This window comes from Engraulis encrasicolus, unplaced genomic scaffold (assembly GCF_034702125.1).
Source record: "Engraulis encrasicolus isolate BLACKSEA-1 unplaced genomic scaffold, IST_EnEncr_1.0 scaffold_431_np1212, whole genome shotgun sequence".
Taxonomy (NCBI): Eukaryota; Metazoa; Chordata; class Actinopteri; order Clupeiformes; family Engraulidae; genus Engraulis; species Engraulis encrasicolus.
Window position 1 is genome coordinate 17,079 of NW_026945733.1, and position 19,349 is coordinate 36,427.

At 44.6% G+C, this 19,349-nt stretch overlaps 1 protein-coding gene across 1 annotated transcript; it reads left to right on the forward strand.

The window, feature by feature from the left end:
* LOC134444017 (NEDD4-binding protein 2-like 1) lies at window positions 1–7,043 on the forward strand. Its single transcript, XM_063193504.1, has 5 exons — window positions 1–184; window positions 2,366–2,490; window positions 4,752–4,840; window positions 6,226–6,302; window positions 6,470–7,043. The coding sequence occupies exons 1-5, from the start codon at window positions 96–98 to the stop codon at window positions 6,606–6,608; spliced, it is 519 nt and encodes a 172-aa protein (XP_063049574.1). The 5' UTR covers window positions 1–95; the 3' UTR covers window positions 6,609–7,043.
* The last annotated feature ends 12,306 nt before the right edge of the window (window positions 7,044–19,349 follow it).

Below are 19,349 nucleotides of genomic sequence, written 5' to 3' on the forward strand. Positions count from 1 at the left end.
TCCTCTTCGTCACAGGCTCTCCACGCCCATTGCATGCCAGGGACTTCACATCAAACTTGTAACCGAAAAGTTGAATAAGTTCATGTCCAAGCGTAATGGGGAGAAGAATAAACCACCCTCATCGCAATAAGACTCTCTACATTCTTCGCGGTTTACCTGGCACAGGCAAGACCGAAAAAGCACGGTGAGCTATGTTTCTGACTCTGGAATTTGCAGTAGCCCAAGTGACTTTTTTACACCGCCAATTTCTCAACACCCATCTGTACCAGTACGGTTTCGATTTCCTCTGTTGACACATTAGCTTTTATTTCAGTCGTATTTTGCAACAAGAAGAGAGAGTAGCCTAGAGTAGGCCTAGCCTATGCCTTGTGCGTACATGTGAATAGCCTACTTGATTGCATATTTTATAGCTTGTTTTTTTTTCCGTATCACATTACTTATAGTGTTAATATATCTTTAGTTTTGTGGGCATCTGTGTGTTGCTTCCAAACATCATCTCACTGTATTTATATAGTGACAATAAATCACTCTAGCCTACTCTCTGTAGGGTACTAGCAGGGCCGCGTTAACCCTCGCCGGGGCCCGGTGCAGACGCAATCCGGGGCCCCTACACCACATTATAATGAGCCATAGCCATATTCAAAACGCATGAAACAACCCAGGCTACACGTTCTACTCCAACACAAAAAAAGGGTGCGCGGAACCCCCTGCTGAGTTCACCAGTCGCAACGCAAGCCATTGGAAGCCTAGCCAGCTGACAGGGAGGAGATTCTGTGCACTACCGTTTAGCAGAGTAAACGTCGGTTCAGCTAGAACTACCAAACAGAAGCACAACCAAAAGTCTCTTATTTTTGCTACGTTGCTGCCGACCAATTTGTCGAATCGAAACCGTCGTGGGAAACACGTGTTAATTAATGTAACTTCCAATGGCCTTGGAAAGACTGGCTGTCTGTCAAAGGAAAGTATAGCCTACTCAGTCAGCTGTCGCTTGACGCGAGGAAGGGGAATCCCCTTAGCAGCGAACCACAGCAAAGTGAAGCTGTCACGAATTCCCCTCAAAATGTACCATAAAGGCTACCAATTAAGAAGTCAGCGGTTTTCATCTATATGGTGCATTACAATGCAATAGTGTGCAATCATTGCAGTAGATTACGGTGCAAACTCGTAGGCCAAATGTTTAGATGTGTGGATGTGGATGTATCACGCAAGTTTTTTTCCCCCTCCCAGATACTTGCTAACTGAACAATCCGCGAGTGGTACCCAGGCATGTTTTAACTGAACACAAAGCCGAACGCAAAGATATACGCTGACAGAGCATCGACATTAGACCTATTACAGTGCTTTAGGGAAATGGCCATAACATTGCTTTAGGAAAATGCGACTAGCCTATATCATTTTAGTGTTTGCTAGATTGGCTTGCCCTGTTGTTGTCAGATTGTCAGAACTTTGATTGCTGGTTGGTGCACTTGCTACGTAGCATTATTGTGAACACTTTTTAAAAAACCCCAGAAGTGGTCCTCGCCGCGCCATGCAAGACTTTTGTTTCGCGAATGCATTTGGATGCGTGATTTATTTCCCCATGTTTTAACAATAGAATAAGATAAAGTTAGGTTGGTGTGCTGTGCTTTGTTTGCTTAGCTTAGGCCTACATGATTGCACAAGTCCATGATCGCTATGCAACAATTACAAAAAGCAATTATAACACTGACATTACAAAAATGGATAACGTTGCCAACCTTCTCTTCAATGCGTTAATCCATGCCGGGCTGAAGTTTATCCGTACAATCTGAAGCAAGTGCTGACGCCGAGTTTCTCACATCTTTTTTAGACAGTAGCCCATCATGAAACTATAAAATTAATGACCACCGTTTTCACTGGTGGCACACAACCAGAAGCATCTGACTGAAATGATAAGTTCCGACCTCCAATTCCTGCGTGCATGCAGAGGCGATTCTAGGCTCAGTAGGGGGGCCAAGCGAAGATTAAAAAGAAAGAACACTTGTAACAAATCGCCACTACTGTTCCCCAGCTACAGTCTTGGGGGCCCAAGCTGCCTGTCTAGCCTGGTGACAAGATATGCATATGCGCCTCTGCTTGCCTACGGATGGCGAAATGCGTCAAAAGTACAATTGATTGTCTCAAAATATCGTTTCATATTTTCCAATCTCACGACGTCCGGGGCCCCCTCTAGTGGCGGGGCCCGGTGCTGCAGCACCGGTTGCACCATAGGATAACGCGGCCCTGGGTACTAGGCTTGTTAGAATATTTTTTCAAACGTGTCTATACTTCTCTGTTGGCGAAACGGGGTTAAATCCTCGTCGCTGTCATAGCTTACACGGCTACTGTATGTTCATTTATCAAACAGGGACATTAAGAGGAGGTATGGTGGGGTGATCATCAGCGCAGATGACTACCATCGCAATGGAAATGGAGAATTACATATCAGACCTGAGAACCTTAATGATGGACACATACGGGCGCGAGAGCTGGGTAAGTAGACCTACTCACAGTCGTGCGGTATTCCAGAAGACAGCGCAGTGGCCTGCTCCAACCGTAGCCTATCTCACTGATTTCGTGAAGTATTCACGAAAAAAATAACTTAAATTTTCGTGGTGCATTGCCCGTTTTTCAAGGTTGAGCAACGAAACGCTGCCTATTCATTTGACTTGCCCCACTGCTGCTATGGTTATCCAAGCGTCTGCAGGGGCGGGGAAGGGGTGCTGACAGAACACTGCTGATACACTCGGGACTCACTAATTCGACGCCCTTTCGGTCATGGCCGTAGCTACATTAGAGGTCAGGGAGGTCTGGACCTCGCTCATTTCGTCCGAGGTTTTATTTTATTTTATTTCGGGACGCCAATATCTATCGTGATTCAGCTGTATTTCCCCCCATTTGTGAGTATTTTGCAGCTGCTACTGTGGCACTTCAGGCACTATTTGCCCTACAGAGTGCTATCCCCACCACACATTTGGAAGAAAACGGCGTGTGACGTCATTTTGGGTCACGTGACGGTGCGAGTGAGGTCGTGAGTGAAGTACGAAGGAGGCTAGCGCCAGTCACGCCAAGTATGAATCCGCCTTAACCCTACGAAACCCTAACCCTATCCTTAACCCTAACCCTAACCCTAAATTGCTTGTTTGAAATCTTTGATTACCATGTGACGGTATCGAAAGGGCGTCCACGAAAAACGGGCAATAACGTGAATACACCACGAAAATTAACGTTATGAAAGAGATAGGCCTACGGTTGGAAGTATGGCCATGCAGGATCATTGTTGAGCTGGGATGCCCTCACCATTGGCGAGAAGTTGCTGCCAGTGGCCTCTTACATTGAAATTAAGAAATGGGTTTCAACCTTTTACATAGAGATCTGAAGTTACTCACAAATTGAGTATTCATTAAAACTTGGAAATCTTCCTACACGAATAGGTGGATTGTATTACATTACACTTTGCTAACACTTTTAACCAAAGTGACTTAGAGTTATTTAAGTACAGGGTATTGGTCAGAGGCGGAACAATTGCACACAGGGCCCCTGGGCAAGATACTTGTAGGGCCCCCTATACAGCTTGCCAAGCTCACAATAGGGCCCCCAACGTCAATACAGGAAGGCCCTGGGCCCAGGGGCAAGTGCCCTGCTCGCCCTCCCTATAGCTCTGCCCCTGGTATTGGTTACAGTGGTTCTCAAACTTTTCCCATCATTCCCCCCTTCGGAGGGTCTGGATGCTTCCGAGCACCCCCGCCAAGCAACAGCAGTAGGCTACTCGCGCAGACTGATTTTACGATCGCTGTGTTGTGCAGAATCACTTTGAGAAACACTGGGTTACAGTCCCTGGATCAGTGTGGGGTTGGGATTTGAACCCGCAACCCTATGATCTAAAGCAGGGGTGGGGAACCTTTTTCATCCGAGGGTCGTAAAAGTCCTCCAAGGGCCGCACTATAACACAAACCAGGATTTGCCTCTGCACTTTAGGCCTATATTGAAGGCAGCCACCTTTAAAACGGACCCCACCTTCTCTAGGTCCCCTGAATATAACTTAATTGTATTGCAAATGTATTTTCTAAGATTCTTTTATAAAATATGTCATATTTCATGTGAAGCTGCATAACATTACTGTTGGTGATGCGCTCACATCCAGTAAAAACAGGTGCTGGATCAAACAAACATGCGTAAAAGAAGAAAGAAAAATCTGCACACTGTTGCTGCTCACCGATGTATTGAACACGTTTTGACCTCAGGCGGTCTTCGTCAGGTGGATCTACAGTATACACCTGACGAAGACCGTCTGAGGTCGAAACGTTGTGTTCAATAAATCGGTGAGCAGCAACAGTGTGTGGATTTTTCTTTCTTCTTTTAAGCTGCATAACATTAAAATGATAGCGGGGGCCGGATAAAACGGCCTCAAGTGCCACAAACGGCCCTCGAGACATACTAGGTTCCTCACCCCTGATCTAAAGCCAATCAACTACCATGGCCCCCCATTTTGATTGACCAGTATTAAACATATTTGGCTGGAATTCTTACCATACTTTGGTCAGACCAGTAAATAAATGGTCATCATGAAAATATCAGATTTTTCAATAGGCAACATATACATTAATAAAAGACTCTGTCTGATGAGGGTCTAGCACCAAAAGTTTGCAAGTCCAGTAAAGCTTTGTGCAAAAAAGACTTGAAGTGTGCGGATTGTCTCCTTTTTTGTTCAGAAATAAATGACTAAAATGACATATGGCTACTCTTTTTTTAAGCTCTGCAGGCTATGGATGAAGGGCTGGATCCAGTCATCATCGACAACACCAACATGTCATGGCAGGAGATGTTCCCCTATGTAGTGATGGTATGGTCTGACGGTTAATGTTTGACATTGTATTGTTTTTACATGAAAGTTGTTGGGAAGTCATGGGTAAGCGGTTAGGGCATCAGACTTGTAGCCCAAAGGTTGCTGGTTCGACTCCCAACCCGCCAGGTTGGTGGAGGGGAGTAATTAACCAGTGCTCTCCCCATCCTCCTCCATGACTGAGGTACCCTGAGCATGGTACCCTCCCACCGCACTGCTCCCTTTGGGCGCCATTATGGGCTGCCCCCTTGCACGGGTGAGGCATAAATGAAATTGTGTTGTGTGCAGTGAACACCTGAGTGCTGTGGAGTGCTGTGTCACAATGACAATACAATGGAAGTTGTAGATTCCCTGGTGGGCTTTGTTCTTTTTTCTTGAAAGTCATTTGTAGCTAGTAGCAGGCTTCACTCCATGTCCATTAATTACTTTGAGGGTGCTGGCCCAAATGATGACCTCAAATATAACAAAAAAGGAGCAAACCTTGCATCAAGTCTCTTTATTTGCACAGACGCGTGCCTTCTTCAGTGTACAACAATGTGTAACAATGTTACAAGAAGGCACAGGCCGAAACGTGCCTGTGCAAATAAAGACACGCGATGCAAGGTGCGCTCCTTGTTTTGTTATATTAAATGCTTTTACATGACAAATGAGCAGCAGTTATATACCGTATGTAGCCTCTTACTGCAGATGGGCCCATGGACGGGCCTATGGATATTGTATGCACAGTGACTTCTGAGTCACTCCTGGACACTTTGTTGGTCACTTTGTGTTGGGCTGCTCTATGCCGATCAGCGGCACATGTGATATATCAGAGAACACGTTTTCTTTGTATAGTTTATAATTTTGTGTGTGGGTGCGTGTGTGCGTGCCCATTTTAGCCTAAGCCCTTTTTAGGAAAAGGTTCCCTTTCCCTATTAAAGCCTAAATATCTCAGCCTCTGAAGCACATAAAATATATAAAAACATAGTTTGCATTTAAAAGTTAGAACCTTCATTTTACACTAGAATGTATTCAGAATATGTCCACAGTTTTTTAATAAAACAGCTGTAATCTCAAGAACTTGAATGCAGCATATATATCGGTCCAGGACACAATGGGATGCTCAGGGATGCAAAATGAAGTTCAGCGTCAACTTACAATAAAGTCAATATATTGTAGCCTATCATATCAAAAAGTCTGTATATTGAAATACCTCACATTCATACATTCTCTCACACAAGTCAGAAAGCTGTCTCGCAAGGTACCAACCAGAGGACAGTATCAATTTGTTGTGTTCGTCATGGCCTTAGTTCCATTGGCCGGGTTTGCAACCCTCTGATTTCTTGTCGACTCCTTTACTTCCTGAACACTGATTGTAAATGTAATTGTGTTTTTTTCAATTTCAGGGTTTTTATCGAGGATACTGGATTAAATTCATACTAAGAAAGGATACCTTCAATGTTTCCCTTGATAAAATCGTCAGGTATGCAAGTCCACCTGCACTCATTTAGAGAGTAGGTCAGAGTTTCAAACTGATATTTGATGTTTTTGCAAACGAACGCATGCTATACAACTTCAATTCATTTAAGAAATAAATGAATATCACAGTTTTATAACTTTTACTAATCTAAGATCTTACAAATCCCTCAGGAGGTGTCCAAATATTCCACGCGGGAAACTGGAAAGGATGAAGAAGCGGTACCAGTCTGTCAAACATGTCTATCAGATCCTCTGGGATGATGACTGTAATTGGAAGTACAGGTCCAGCATTGACAGCTGGAAGCCTTGATTAGAAGGATGTAGTGTACCTTGCAAGGGCTGTTGCAGAAGTAGAATCAACATTGCAGGAGAAAAATTGTGGGGTGGGGGATTGGGCGTCTTCAAGTAGACAGAAGTGGACAAACTGAGTTGAGAAATTAAAAATCCTGTTGGTCTACTGTATTTTCTTATTTCTGAGGAACACTTTTACTCTCTTAAACTGGAATGTCCTACTCTGGAATCTACTGTATGTTAGAGTAAAGCTGAGAGTTTAAAAATATAGATCTTTTTATTTTGTATACATTTGTCCTTGTTTCTTTTACATTTCTAATAGTTCTACTGATGACAAGCATGTCAGTGGAAGTCAATGAGCCACTTCTATGGCACATTTTTCTTTGGTCCAATGATGCACAAAATTAATTTTGAAAAAAAAGATGTGAAAGTGTTGAAATCGGTTGTTCGTAGGTGAAGGGAGTGAGACGCAGAGACAGAGTAGACAGGACAGGAAGTGAGTTGGGAGAGAGAGACGGGGAAGGGCTTGCAAAGGACCACGACCGGGAATCGAACCCGGGTCGGCCGTGTAGTAGACTAGTGCCCATATCAGCCACAGTAGGTCAACCATAGGACGAATACAACAGATACAACTCTAAGAACAAAAACAATCATATGTGTTGGAGAGAGCTCATCTGCCCTCCTGAGCATTTGCGAGATGGTTTTATGATAAGTGTCCCCTCTCTCCTGACTGGCTGTCCTGGCCCACTGTTCGTATTTTGGAGGTGAGACTTTACCCTAGTTAATTCACATGACAGTTTGTTGATATTTATTTGACATACAGTTTGTGACTTTGCTGGTTTTGCTTTAGGCTTGGGCATGTTTGGTTCTGTAAGTGGCCTGAATAGAGTGCCCTTCTCTTCATAAGGGAAGTTCCAGCCTGTGTGTCTGGTATTGGTCTAGAGCAGGGGTGCCCAACCTTTTTTTAACCGAGATCTACTTTTGAAGTTGATGGTCTGCCGTGATCTACCAAGTCAAATTTAAGGATGTCAGTATGAAAATTTAAGATCACCATTTATTAATCACTATTGTTATGAACAAAATGTTTTTAGTAGGCAACTATGGCCGTATCTTTTCAGTGTTTTTTAAAGTCTGCTGAATAGCCTATGTTTACAAAGCAATGCAGCACTGATAGTATGCAGAGATAATTTCAGTCCTACACGAGTCATAAACAACTGAAACAATTTCAAAATGATAAAACATTTGGTATATAAAAGGCATATAGGCACATAGGCCCTATTTTTAAAATATGATGAAGCATATCATGCCTTCAGTGGTACAAATTAAAAAGGGCTCAGAAATTCACCATTTGTTATGAGTAAATAGTAGGCTAGTTAAGTTCACTTCTATGAGAGAGAGAGAGAGAGAGAGAGAGAGAGAGAGAGAGAGAGAGAGAGAGAGAGCAATGAGAGAACTCATTGGATTGGTTAACGCCCCGCTTAAGAGTGACTTCTTCTATGAAGGTTTTTTTCAGCTTTCTGGGACAGTAGCACAGCAAAGGCTTTCTGTTGTGAGTTTGGCCAATCGTTTTGTCCACAATTGGAGCAAGAAACAGCACAAATTGAAGTGAATTCCATACATGTCAACAACTAACATTTCCCTTACATGCGACACGCGATGTACCTAGCGATGATGCATGCGACTATGCGATTTGGATGAAGATCCTCGCATCTCGCCGCGTCATAACACATCGTTGCGCACATATTCTGTTACTCACCCGATGTTACATGTGAATCAACTGCAATACCCTTACGGTCACTTCCTAATGCTTTCCTCTCATTCTGTGTTACTGTGGGACTAATTATCTAACCAATACAGTACCAGCAGCTTACTACATAGCCTACTTTTGAAAGACAGTATTTTCCCCGTCACATTACATGTCTCGCGATCGACTGCCACTCCCCTCGAGATCGACTGGTAGCTCGCGATCGACTGGTTGGGCACCCCTGGTCTAGTGTAATTTACTGCTGGTTGAACAACTGCCCACATTCCTTGTGTAACCTTTTGACCTTTTTATGTTAAGTGTACCCTGTGCTAAGCTTATGCCTTATGTTAGTTAATGTAATAGGAATACACATTTCTATATTCCTACGAAAGTAACCACCACGCCACACCCAATGTACGTAGTACAAAGTAGAAAGTGGTTATAAATGCACTGGGGCGGTGCTCTGTCCCCAGCATTATCAAGCCTGCTCTGTTCCTTGTCTTGGAAGCGAGAACAATGTCCTGCACAAAAATGGAAGTATTTATCTCTTCAAGGAAAGATGCCATGTGTTCCTTAAATATCAGGACAGATCTTTTGGAATGCGCACTAGGCCATGCATAGTTTGCCTCCTCAACCCATCCTCAAATATTCCTGTTCAAATGTGAAGATACATTATTTCTGTCAGATCCACTCTAGTCAAAAATGAGACGAGAAACAGAGATACATTTCAGAAGCTTTATTTCTGATTGCATATTTGTGTTTGGCGGTATGGCTCTGTTCGGAGGAAGCTCCCCGGCTTCTCCATGAGCTCCATGGAAGCAAAGACAGGGAACAGCATCCTCAGATGGAGTGCCTTCCATTGGAAAGTCAACTTACCCCCTAGAACAGAGCAAGCAACAATGACAACAGTATGACATTGTTTGGCAATGATAAGTCTGGTGGAGCAGGGGAGGTGGTGGGTGCAAAACAAGCAGCAAAAGCAATGACAGGAAAACAAATTCGGTAGTTTAAATAAAGCGCGCCAAAAGCCAGCATCCAATTGCGAGCAGCAGCTGATTAACTAAAGCGCAGCTGATTAGAGGACTGCTGTAGGGGTTAGGTCGGCGTCAGCCAATAGGCAAAAGGGAGCGTTGACTATGTGGTCTGCCAGAACTAACGCTAACGCTCGATTTCTGTCAGATCCACTCTAGTCAAAAATGAGACGAGAAACAGAGATACATTTCAGAAGCTTTATTTCTGATTGCATATTTGTGTTTGGCGGTATGGCTCTGTTCGGAGGAAGCTCCCCGGCTTCTCCATGAGCTCCATGGAAGCCAAGACAGGGAACAGCAGCATCCTCAGGTGGAGTGCCTTCCATTTAGCTGGAAAGGCAACATACCCCCCAAACAGACCATACCAAAAACGCAGCCCAAACAATTGGATTAGTTGGAAACGGGGCATCTACAACCCCCCGAAACAGAATATTAGTCCACCAAATGTGAATAACGATTAATGAATATCGTGACATTAGTTATGGAACTGCGGTAATACCTGACGTTAAAAGAGAAGTGCTATGCTAGACCGGAATATGGTCCGAGACACAGAGTATTTACTTGCCCAGCAGCAGCAAAATGAAAAGCTAGCCCAGCAGCAGCACAATAAAAGCTAGCCCAGCAGCAGCAAAAAATAAAAAGCTAGCCCAGCAGCAGTTAACGGAAAAGCTTGCCCAGCAGCAGTTAAAGATGTTGATTGATTGTTTACATTTATTGCCGTTTCAGCAGCTATGGCAGCTATATGCTAGATTGTGGCCAATACAGATAGAAAAAAAAGCAGAAAAAGCGTGCCCAGAGGCGGTGGCAAGGCCTGCAGCAGTTACATGGGCCTGTAGAAGTCAAGGGGAGATTTTTTTATTTTTATTTTTTTATTGTATTTATGTTTTTATTATTAGGCTATTATTTTTTTATTATTTATTTATATATATATATTTTTAATATATTTTTTATTTATTTTTTTTTTTATTTTTTTTAAGTCACCAGCCAATAAGTAGCGTAAAATGTAATTACCTGCCAGCATTACGTATTGCTTGGCCGCAGCTAAAACACACGAGACTAGCGGTTAAGCGCCCCATGCCACCAGCTGAGAGTAGACACGGGTAAGATAATAGACTAGACTGGCTGTCGGACAGAATGAACTATATAGGATGTACATAAGGAAAAAAAAAAAAAGTGTCGAAGACGGTTAAATATACTGACCAAGATTCATTAGGGTAACGTACACCAGACCAGGGGCAGTAGACAGGCTAGGCTGGCAAAAAAAAACAGCAAATGGGCTTGGTGGGCATCAGAAACATTGGGCTAGGCGGGCAGCAGCAGCAATGGGTTAAGCGGGCAGCAGCAGCAATGGGTTAAGCGGGCAGCAGCAGCAATGGGTTAAGCGGGCAGCAGCAGCAATGGGTTAAGCGGGCAGCAGCAGCAATGGGTTAAGCGGGCAGCAGCAGCAATGGGTTAAGCGGGCAGCAGCAGCAATGGGTTAAGCGGGCAGCAGCAGCAATGGGTTAGGCGAGCAGCCAGCAGCAGTAAACCGGCTAGCCAGGCGGGAAGCAGCTGTAAATGGGCCAGGCAACCAGCATCAGATGGGCTGATAGTCGGGATCGGTGCTACTCTAGGATCCGGAAAAACAGCAGGCTGACAAGGACCACATGACAGCACACAATAAGCTGGACCTCGATGACGGCAACCAAGCTAGAATGATGGACAGATACTGCTGTAGGTAAAGCCTATCCGAGAGCAGCAAGGAGACCGGAGATGGCGACAGTCAGCATAAGCTACATTGACACAATATGAGCGGGCAGCCGCTGGCTAGACACTAGACCGACCAATGAAGCAGCCGATAGACTAAGCCAAGTGAGCCCACTGTAGTTACAGTAGCTGCACAATACAATCCAGCAGATCTGACAGCATAGACAATATGACTGGAAGCGGGCACAGGACCTGATGCAGTTAAACTATGTGAGCAAGCTGAAGTTAGACAGTATGAGCCAATAGCAATTGCAGCACATGGACTACTCAGGGCAATCAATGCTACCATGAACAACAGAGTCAACATGCTAACAGGGCGAACATTAGCCAGACAGTACGATTACCGTCCTACGAAGCAACACAGGCGACCAGTAACAAGAACATGAGCAGCACTACAGAGTAAGCTTGCCAAGCAAGCAGAGCTAATTCAGACTATGAGCTAACAGCGCCACCATGACTACACGGGGAATAATGCCAACAGACCACAGAAGCTAACAGCATTAGCAAGGCCTATGTATACTATGCAGTTGGCAGCAAAAAAGACTGAATCAACAAAATTATCCAGACACGGCAACATCCTGAGCCCAACATGATCTACACTGATTGTATAAAGGACGCTGCCGACATGACCGCTGATGCAGCCTCCCCCAGCCGAGGCCACGACACGGCTCCATAAGCATGACAAGGCCTAAACGTGCTAAATATGACCCAACATGAACGCCACTGCAACATTACATAATAGCCTACAGTTGATATTTTACTATGCAGATAGATGTTGCCATTTAACCAAAGTGACTGGAATGAGGGGAAGCGCTAATAATGCCATACAGGCAGCACACGCACTATTGCACAACCAAACCGAGCTAGCAGGAGGATACGCAGCCATGCAAGGTCACGGTTAGGCATATAACCAGGCTTTAACAGATGAGCAATATAGCCATGCCAGCACAGCCTACATCAGCCAGTAACAAAGACAATGCACCCCTTGCTAGTAGTAATGATGGACTCCAGACAAAATACTTACACTACACTGGCCAAAACAGGACTGACTACATACCAGCACGAAATAGGGCACCAGCACTGAGTGAAGCAGCAACCACACTAAAGCCAGGCCACAGCCAGAGTACCTACACAGCCCAGCCAGGACTATGACTGTACACACTGCAAGCACCTAGACTAGCAAACATGAAGCAATGGTTCACAAGAACATTAATAGTCTAGGATACAGAGCTAGCACAACTGGCCAAACAGGCCTACAGTAGGCATACTTATACAGTAATGCAGCAGAGACAACATGATGGAGCCCACTGAAACCCCCCAAAACTATCAAGCGGTTTGGCGCTTACGAATTCAGTACATCAGGAGTGCCATGGAAAATGCTGGACCAGCCAACGCCGCCTTGAAATACATGGGTTGTGGAAACGCAGCCCTGTCACGAAAACGGGGCTCTCCTATAAGATATCACGAATATTATAGATTATTTTCGTGACGTAGTACGAAATTGCATTAGACAGGGTTGCCACTCCTCAAGCGAACGCGCCGTGGGTGTCCATCCGAACACTGGGCCTAGTTCTAATCAATACACAATTGACTATTGAAATGACCGCAGGAAAACAGGAACAACATACCGATACCAGTGAAATAAGGAGCAACTACGGGACACCTGGAGTCTCCCAATTACAAAAATAACCAGCAGTCCCGAATGCACGGTTCCAGCGTCCGTCGCGCCAAGGATGATTGAAGACGCCTGCCGCTTGTTACAGCACATCAGATGAACGGCGATGACAGTGAAGTAATGCAGCAATACAAAGCCTAGGATAGCCTAATCGCATCGACTAGGCCTATAGGTTATGTTCAAAGGGAGCCAATTTAGTTAACAGTATCGGAGCACAAGGCAAAACCGCATCTCGTCAGATTATGCACCGTATCGACATGCAAGATTTATAGCCCGCGAAAGAACAAACGACGACTCAATTTACCACGACTCACGTGAATGTATTTGGATGCGATTATCCGGAGAGTATTCCTATATCATTTGCCACCTCACAACAAGCCCTACTACCGGCATAGCCCCTGCACAGGGTAAATGCAATGGGCAGCCAACCGAAATAATCAGCCTCTGTTGAGTGTAATGAAACCATATCTAGTAAGCAACGGAGAAAAAACAGCCGACTATGCACTCAAAACAGGCGTTAAGCAGCAAGCTATGGTTTAACGTCAGAGAGAGTGGACAAAAGGGTCCACCAAACTAAAGAAAACAACAATTATTAAAAGCTATGCAACAGTTAGCGACCAGCTCCGATCTCGAGACAAAGAAACCTAATTAATTTAAGACAAGCCATCAGAGTAGGCTATTAATCTCCGCTGACGCAGCGCGGGTACGGTGCATATCTTCCAAAGAGCACATCATCATGGCTTCCGAACGCGCACAAGTAGTGGAAATGCAATATTGAAATAAGCAAAGGCAGCTCCCATGGGGAACTCACTGCCAGCAAAATAAACTATCCATGAGGCTCGGATTGAACGCCAGAAATTCGGCGGCACGACACGAGAAAAGTAGTGCGTAAAATGTAGGCTGAATGACCAGTGAGCTCATATCGGGAGATAAGGCAAAAGAGATGAAGCCTAATGAAGAAAAGCGCACAGCCTACCAGAAGACGAAACCCTATTGTTGATAAGAAAGATAAACATCTGATATTTAGTTTAAACACAACGCAAGCAAGCACCAAAAGAAGCTATGCACGCAGCCAGAGTCATGAATAGGAAATCAATATCAATGTTATCAATGGCTCTGCACGCAGCAAAACAAGCAGCAAAAGCAATGACAGGAAAACAAATTCGGTAGTTTAAATAAAGCGCGCCAAAAGCCAGCATCCAATTGCGAGCAGCAGCTGATTAACTAAAGCGCAGCTGATTAGAGGACTGCTGTAGGGGTTAGGTCGGCGTCAGCCAATAGGCAAAAGGGAGCGTTGACTATGTGGTCTGCCAGAACTAACGCTAACGCTCGATTTGTGTGCCCACTTCTGCAGAGATGCGGAAGTCAGGGAAACACAGACAACAGGATGTCATGGGAAGTCATGAGGACATGAGTCCCCACTTTTCCACCCTTCACCCTTCCACCCAGGGAAGCCGACAGGGCGGACAAAGGACTGACTTGTACCAGGCCCAGGGGGAGGGGGGGAGGGAGTGGGGGCAAAGTTGGATCCTCATTACATTGTATTTACTGTATTGCGTTCGAGGCCCCTTCCTGTGTCTTTGTCCCGGGCCCAGCTGTCGAAGATTTGACTACATTTCTTCATTAATATTTGCAATTATTTATTGGGGATTAACACAATATCTTGACATGTATAATAGCTTTATTTCAGAGGTGTTTTACCCTCGAATGTGCTTCTCTGCCAGCAATAGACTTTTGGAGTCATTCTGTGTGCCTAAAGACTGTCAGCTGTCCTGTCGTAAATCAGTCAAGGTGTCAAGAGTCCCTGCTTTCAGTGGCTCAAGCACAAGTATAGCGGAGGGTCAGTCCACACTGACATGGCCGAAGGTTGGATAGCTGGGCCTGCACAGGGGCGTAGCACCAAATTTGGGGCCCTAGGAACAACCTCTTCCATGGGCCCCCCTACACACACCCCAACCTAAGGGACTGTACGTTATTTACCGGGGGGGGGAGGGCTGGTGCGCTGGAAGTCCGGTCAAAAAAAAAAATCATGGCCCCCCCCTCCACCTCAAATTTTTTCCCCATGGCCCTCCCCCCACTTCAATTTTGTTTTCCCATGGCCCTCCCCCTACAGATAAAATATATATATATATTTCAAATTGGTAGATGAACAACCATCATGAGAACAGTCAGAGTAGCCTACATCAAGGGCGGTTGTCTGCACTATTATGTGCTATCGATATCAGTGGATACCTATGAGAAGCCGCAAGAATCTACCTCTGCGGCTGCATGGGATGCCTTTTAACTCCACTGTCACCAAGACAAATTGCCTTCACTATTTTTTTTACGTGTTAAGTGAAAATAATAATATTAATAATAATAATGATAATAAAAACTTCCATTTCAATACCAATGTCCGAGTTGTTACTACTGTAAACTACAAAGTGGAGAGAGTTTCCCCACCGTAGCTTCAATATTTCCCTGCTCGACAAGCAGCGCCTTTCACAAGGTACGTTTTACATGTTCAGCACAGTAGCGAAGCCAGGGACGCAGGAACTGGTTTTGACCAGGGGGGGGGGGGAATCTGTTTTTTAGATGCTATTTCCTGCGTTCTAATCAATTTTAGGGTGAGGAATGGCGAATCACATCTGAATAACTTCCTCATGTTTTATGTAGGCTTAGCCTAAGCAAGGATGGCTAGATTTAACTTTTTTTTCTTTAACATCTCACTTTGACACTATTAATGTTCTTCTTGCGGAAGTGAAACGCGCACCTGATGTGGAGGTGAGGGCTCAAGAGCAAATCGCGCTGCCTTGACAGTTTGTCTCTTCAGCATGGGCAGTGTGCAATGTGTGAAATTAGAAGAAATGCTTTGACTAGGCTATACGATGCACTCGTGAGAGGTGACCGGGCTTTCAAATAATTTAGATTTTCTTGCAATTGCGACTGTGGATCAGGTGCATCTCGGTCTCCCAGACCGCGCATAAAAGCACGCACGCACACACACAGGCATAGCTCTACCTTCCCGAATGTAATTACACTCTGACGGCCAAAGAGTTCGGGATGTGATCGGAGCAAGAAGTAGGCTAAGCGCCAAAGCAGCTCGAGCCATTGCTGGCTATTGATACAGGGAGAGTGAGAAAGCCACCTTTCGTTTGCATTTAACGTCGGCCATTAAGACGCATTAATAGGTGGTGGCGGTGCTATGGTGGTCAAATCAGCAGCAAGAGGCAAAAGGAACAAATTGCCAAAACAGAACCAGTACAACATTCCAAAACATCCAACAATAGCACAGCCATTACACACCGCGGCAATTCAACTTTGACAACTGTGATGATAGACAAGCCAGACACACCATCGGCTGTGCTCTCCTTCAGATTCACCCCGTAGCCAACTCCGAGGCTAGCTAGACTATTTCACCAGCAACAGGCAAGACCTAGCATACCAATACACGGTTCTACGAATCCAATCTCCACAGCAAGAAACAAAAGTCACTTCTTACCTGACACGATGCACAACTTTGGTGACATTCCCTTCTCCCGTCACGCTTTAAATGTAGGCTACATAATTCCTTGCTTAGTTGGTCCGTTTTTGTTCACCAAAGTGATGAGACTTCTCTTCACAACAAGTTAGCTCCTCCAATGGTTTCAAGACCTTATGATGCATGGCCAACACATCGCCGTTAATACCATTTTTATTACTACCTTGACACCACAAGCTAAACAAAACAAACTCGCGTCACTGCACTGTTCTACCAAAGTACGTCTAGGCCAAATGTCTAGGCCTAGGTACTGTTCTTTCCGGTCTGGTTGGGGTCTTTGAAGTTCTTTGAACACAAATGTAAGCACACGGCGGTGCCAATAAATAAAATCATGGCTTACCAGAGGCTGTGACCACCAGTTGACTACAACACCTCTCCAAAATTCCTCTGGAAATGCCCATCCAATTCGTTGTCAAAACTTCCCAAACTGTTTAGCCCATATAGTTCACATCAGCTAGTTTGATATTTGCTCACGGGCATTTTCTATGATGCTCAATGTTCCTCCGTAGCACTAGCAATCCTACAGTGAAAGAAAGTCAGCGCCTACAGATACACGCTTCAGTGCTATAGTATGCACCGGGACCTTGCATCGCAAAGCGATGTGTTTCAGAACATGTTTTATTATTGTTTTAAAAAAAAATAAAAAAATAAATAAAATAAATTCGTTTTTTTTTTCCATGGCCCTCCCCCTAACTCCGTTTTTTTTTGCCATGGCCCTCCCCTCCACCTCATTTTTTTTCATCATGGCCCTCCCCCCCCTACGCACCAGCCCTCCCCCCCCGGTAAATTACGAACAGTCCCTAACCAACCCCCCCCCACGCGCTCGCGCCCACCTCCTGATATCGTCATCCTTCTTGCCTTCCTCAGAATACCCCTCTATGCTTTCCTCTCCTTCACTTGAATCATCCTCATCTTCAATCATATGACATAATAGACATAATAAAAATATAAAATGTCTTAATCTTTCACATTACCAGTTATGAAAAATTCATAGGGATGACTTTTAATCACTTCATCACTATGGTGTGAGGGGGAGGAGAGAGACTGGTAAATCTCTCTTCACAATGCTTCCAACATACTATTTTGTGCACTATGGACACACGAGACATTGATATGTTGAACTGAACTTTCTTCAATGTGCATCGCTGAACAGAAACACACGCACATTCGTTCACTTGCACTGCCCCGCGCACGCACGTCACGTTTGCCCATATCAGTGTTTGGGAGAGCAAGGAAAAGAGAATCAGCTGTGCCTAGGCTACTGGCAGAAGCTGACTTCGAAATGTCGCTTAAAACCTGCTGTAAAGCAGAGTAAATAGACCAAAAGTATCGCTGTTTGTATTTGATGTCGCTCAACCTTTTAAAGTCAGGGCACCCCGAACCTAGTTAGGCCTATTTATTTCTTTGAAATTATTATCTATTAGGCTACTGCATATAATTTCAGATTTAAATTGGCCAGTAACTATTTCACAGTAGCCTACCTTGTTGTAATTTTCATGAGCACTCAATGCAGTAGGCTACCTGCTCAGCCAGGTTACTCTGCCTGTCCTTTGCGCTTTGCGCCGATTAGAATGGCGTCAGCAGCATTCAAAACGCAGACTGGTGCCCCGTCAAAATCTCGTCATTATTTTACCACACTTAAGCTACAACGGGCGTTGTCAGATGGTCAGAGACATGGCCAAGTAACCAGAGCTTTTCCTATTGAGAGTGTTGAGACCGCAAAATGAAAGCAGAATGAAGGTTCAAGACTGACAGCTGTTCGCACCGCCGCCACCTTGACATTGGCAACTGATGAACATGACGTTGATTAATATCGTTACGAGGACAGAATCAATCTGCACATTTGATGACCAGGGCGGGCAGCATGCACCCGGTTGAGAAAATGCCTTTCTTCAAGACTAGGATATTAGCTAAAATAGGCTCATCTTCTCTCAAGTTCACACCATTTGCACCTGCTGCGACAGGGGGCATCTGAAATTGAGTGGGATTCGTTTTACAAATAATTTTGCTATCATTTGGATATTTGAACCAACATCGACTCACGTTCGTCTTTTGGGACACTTGTTGTTATGAATAGGCTATATCAAAGACAAATATGGGTTCTATCACAATGATAGCCAACAAAATGAGATTATGTTTTTCATTTGACTTCGGCTATCACAGAAGGCCACACGGAATGGGAATGGGACTAATATCCTACTGTGTAGGCTGTAATTTTGACATTTGGGCTCACCTTTCTTGCAAGAAATCAGCTGCTGTTGCTTTCCTTCATTTTGTTTCCCCTGTCTCTCTTGCCTTTCTATTCTTTTTGTGAAAGCCTGGTGTTTTAGACGTCTTTCATTGCTAACCGGCTGCTGTGTTTACTGCCTAATAATGAAGTGAGTGAGTGTTGATTTTGCATATTGTACAATCAAAAGTCTGCGAGAGGGCGGACTAAACCAATGCGTGATAATGGGGGTGTCTGATATAGAATATAGCCTATTTGCAGGCTAGTATATCCAATTCAACAGATGTATTTCCAGAGAACATTGGAATTACATGAGTTACCAACATGTATTGACATTATTTTTAAAATAATGTTTTAAAAAAACAAAAGAAGAAAAATATTTTCCATGGGAGGGCCCCCGGTGGGCCCCCCCAGGTGGTCTGGGCCCTAAGAATGAGTCCGGGTTTTCCCCCCCTGTTCCACGCCGCTGGGCCTGCAGACAGAAGGTCTGGACTGATCCACTGAGTTTAGCTGACACATACTATTTGTGTAGGTGAGGTATCTTAGTTCGTGGACACCGCTATTGAATATGGTGTGGTTCTTCCAAAGGTCAATCAGAGGAGACTCTAAACTGACTTGGACTTGTGAATGTATTCCTGTATCTTCTTGATGCACTGATGCTTTCATCATGTTTGTTACATGATGTGATGTCACTTCTGAGTATAAAGTTGTTGGCCCTTGCGGGGGTTCAAGAGAGAGCTGGGGAAGAGAGCTTTGGGCATAGGCCGGTGGCTGCTGCCATTTGGGCAGCATAGCTATGCTATGCATCTTAGGCACA

Excerpts from the sequence above, each read along its gene's own strand:
- LOC134444017 (XM_063193504.1), top strand. The coding sequence starts at position 96 with ATGGGGAGAAGAATAAACCACCCTCATCGCAATAAGACTCTCTACATT. Across the intron at positions 185-2,365 it reads GGCAAGACCGAAAAAGCACG|GGACATTAAGAGGAGGTATG; the intron begins GTGAGCTATGTT and ends TTTATCAAACAG. Across the intron at positions 6,303-6,469 it reads TCCCTTGATAAAATCGTCAG|GAGGTGTCCAAATATTCCAC; the intron begins GTATGCAAGTCC and ends CAAATCCCTCAG.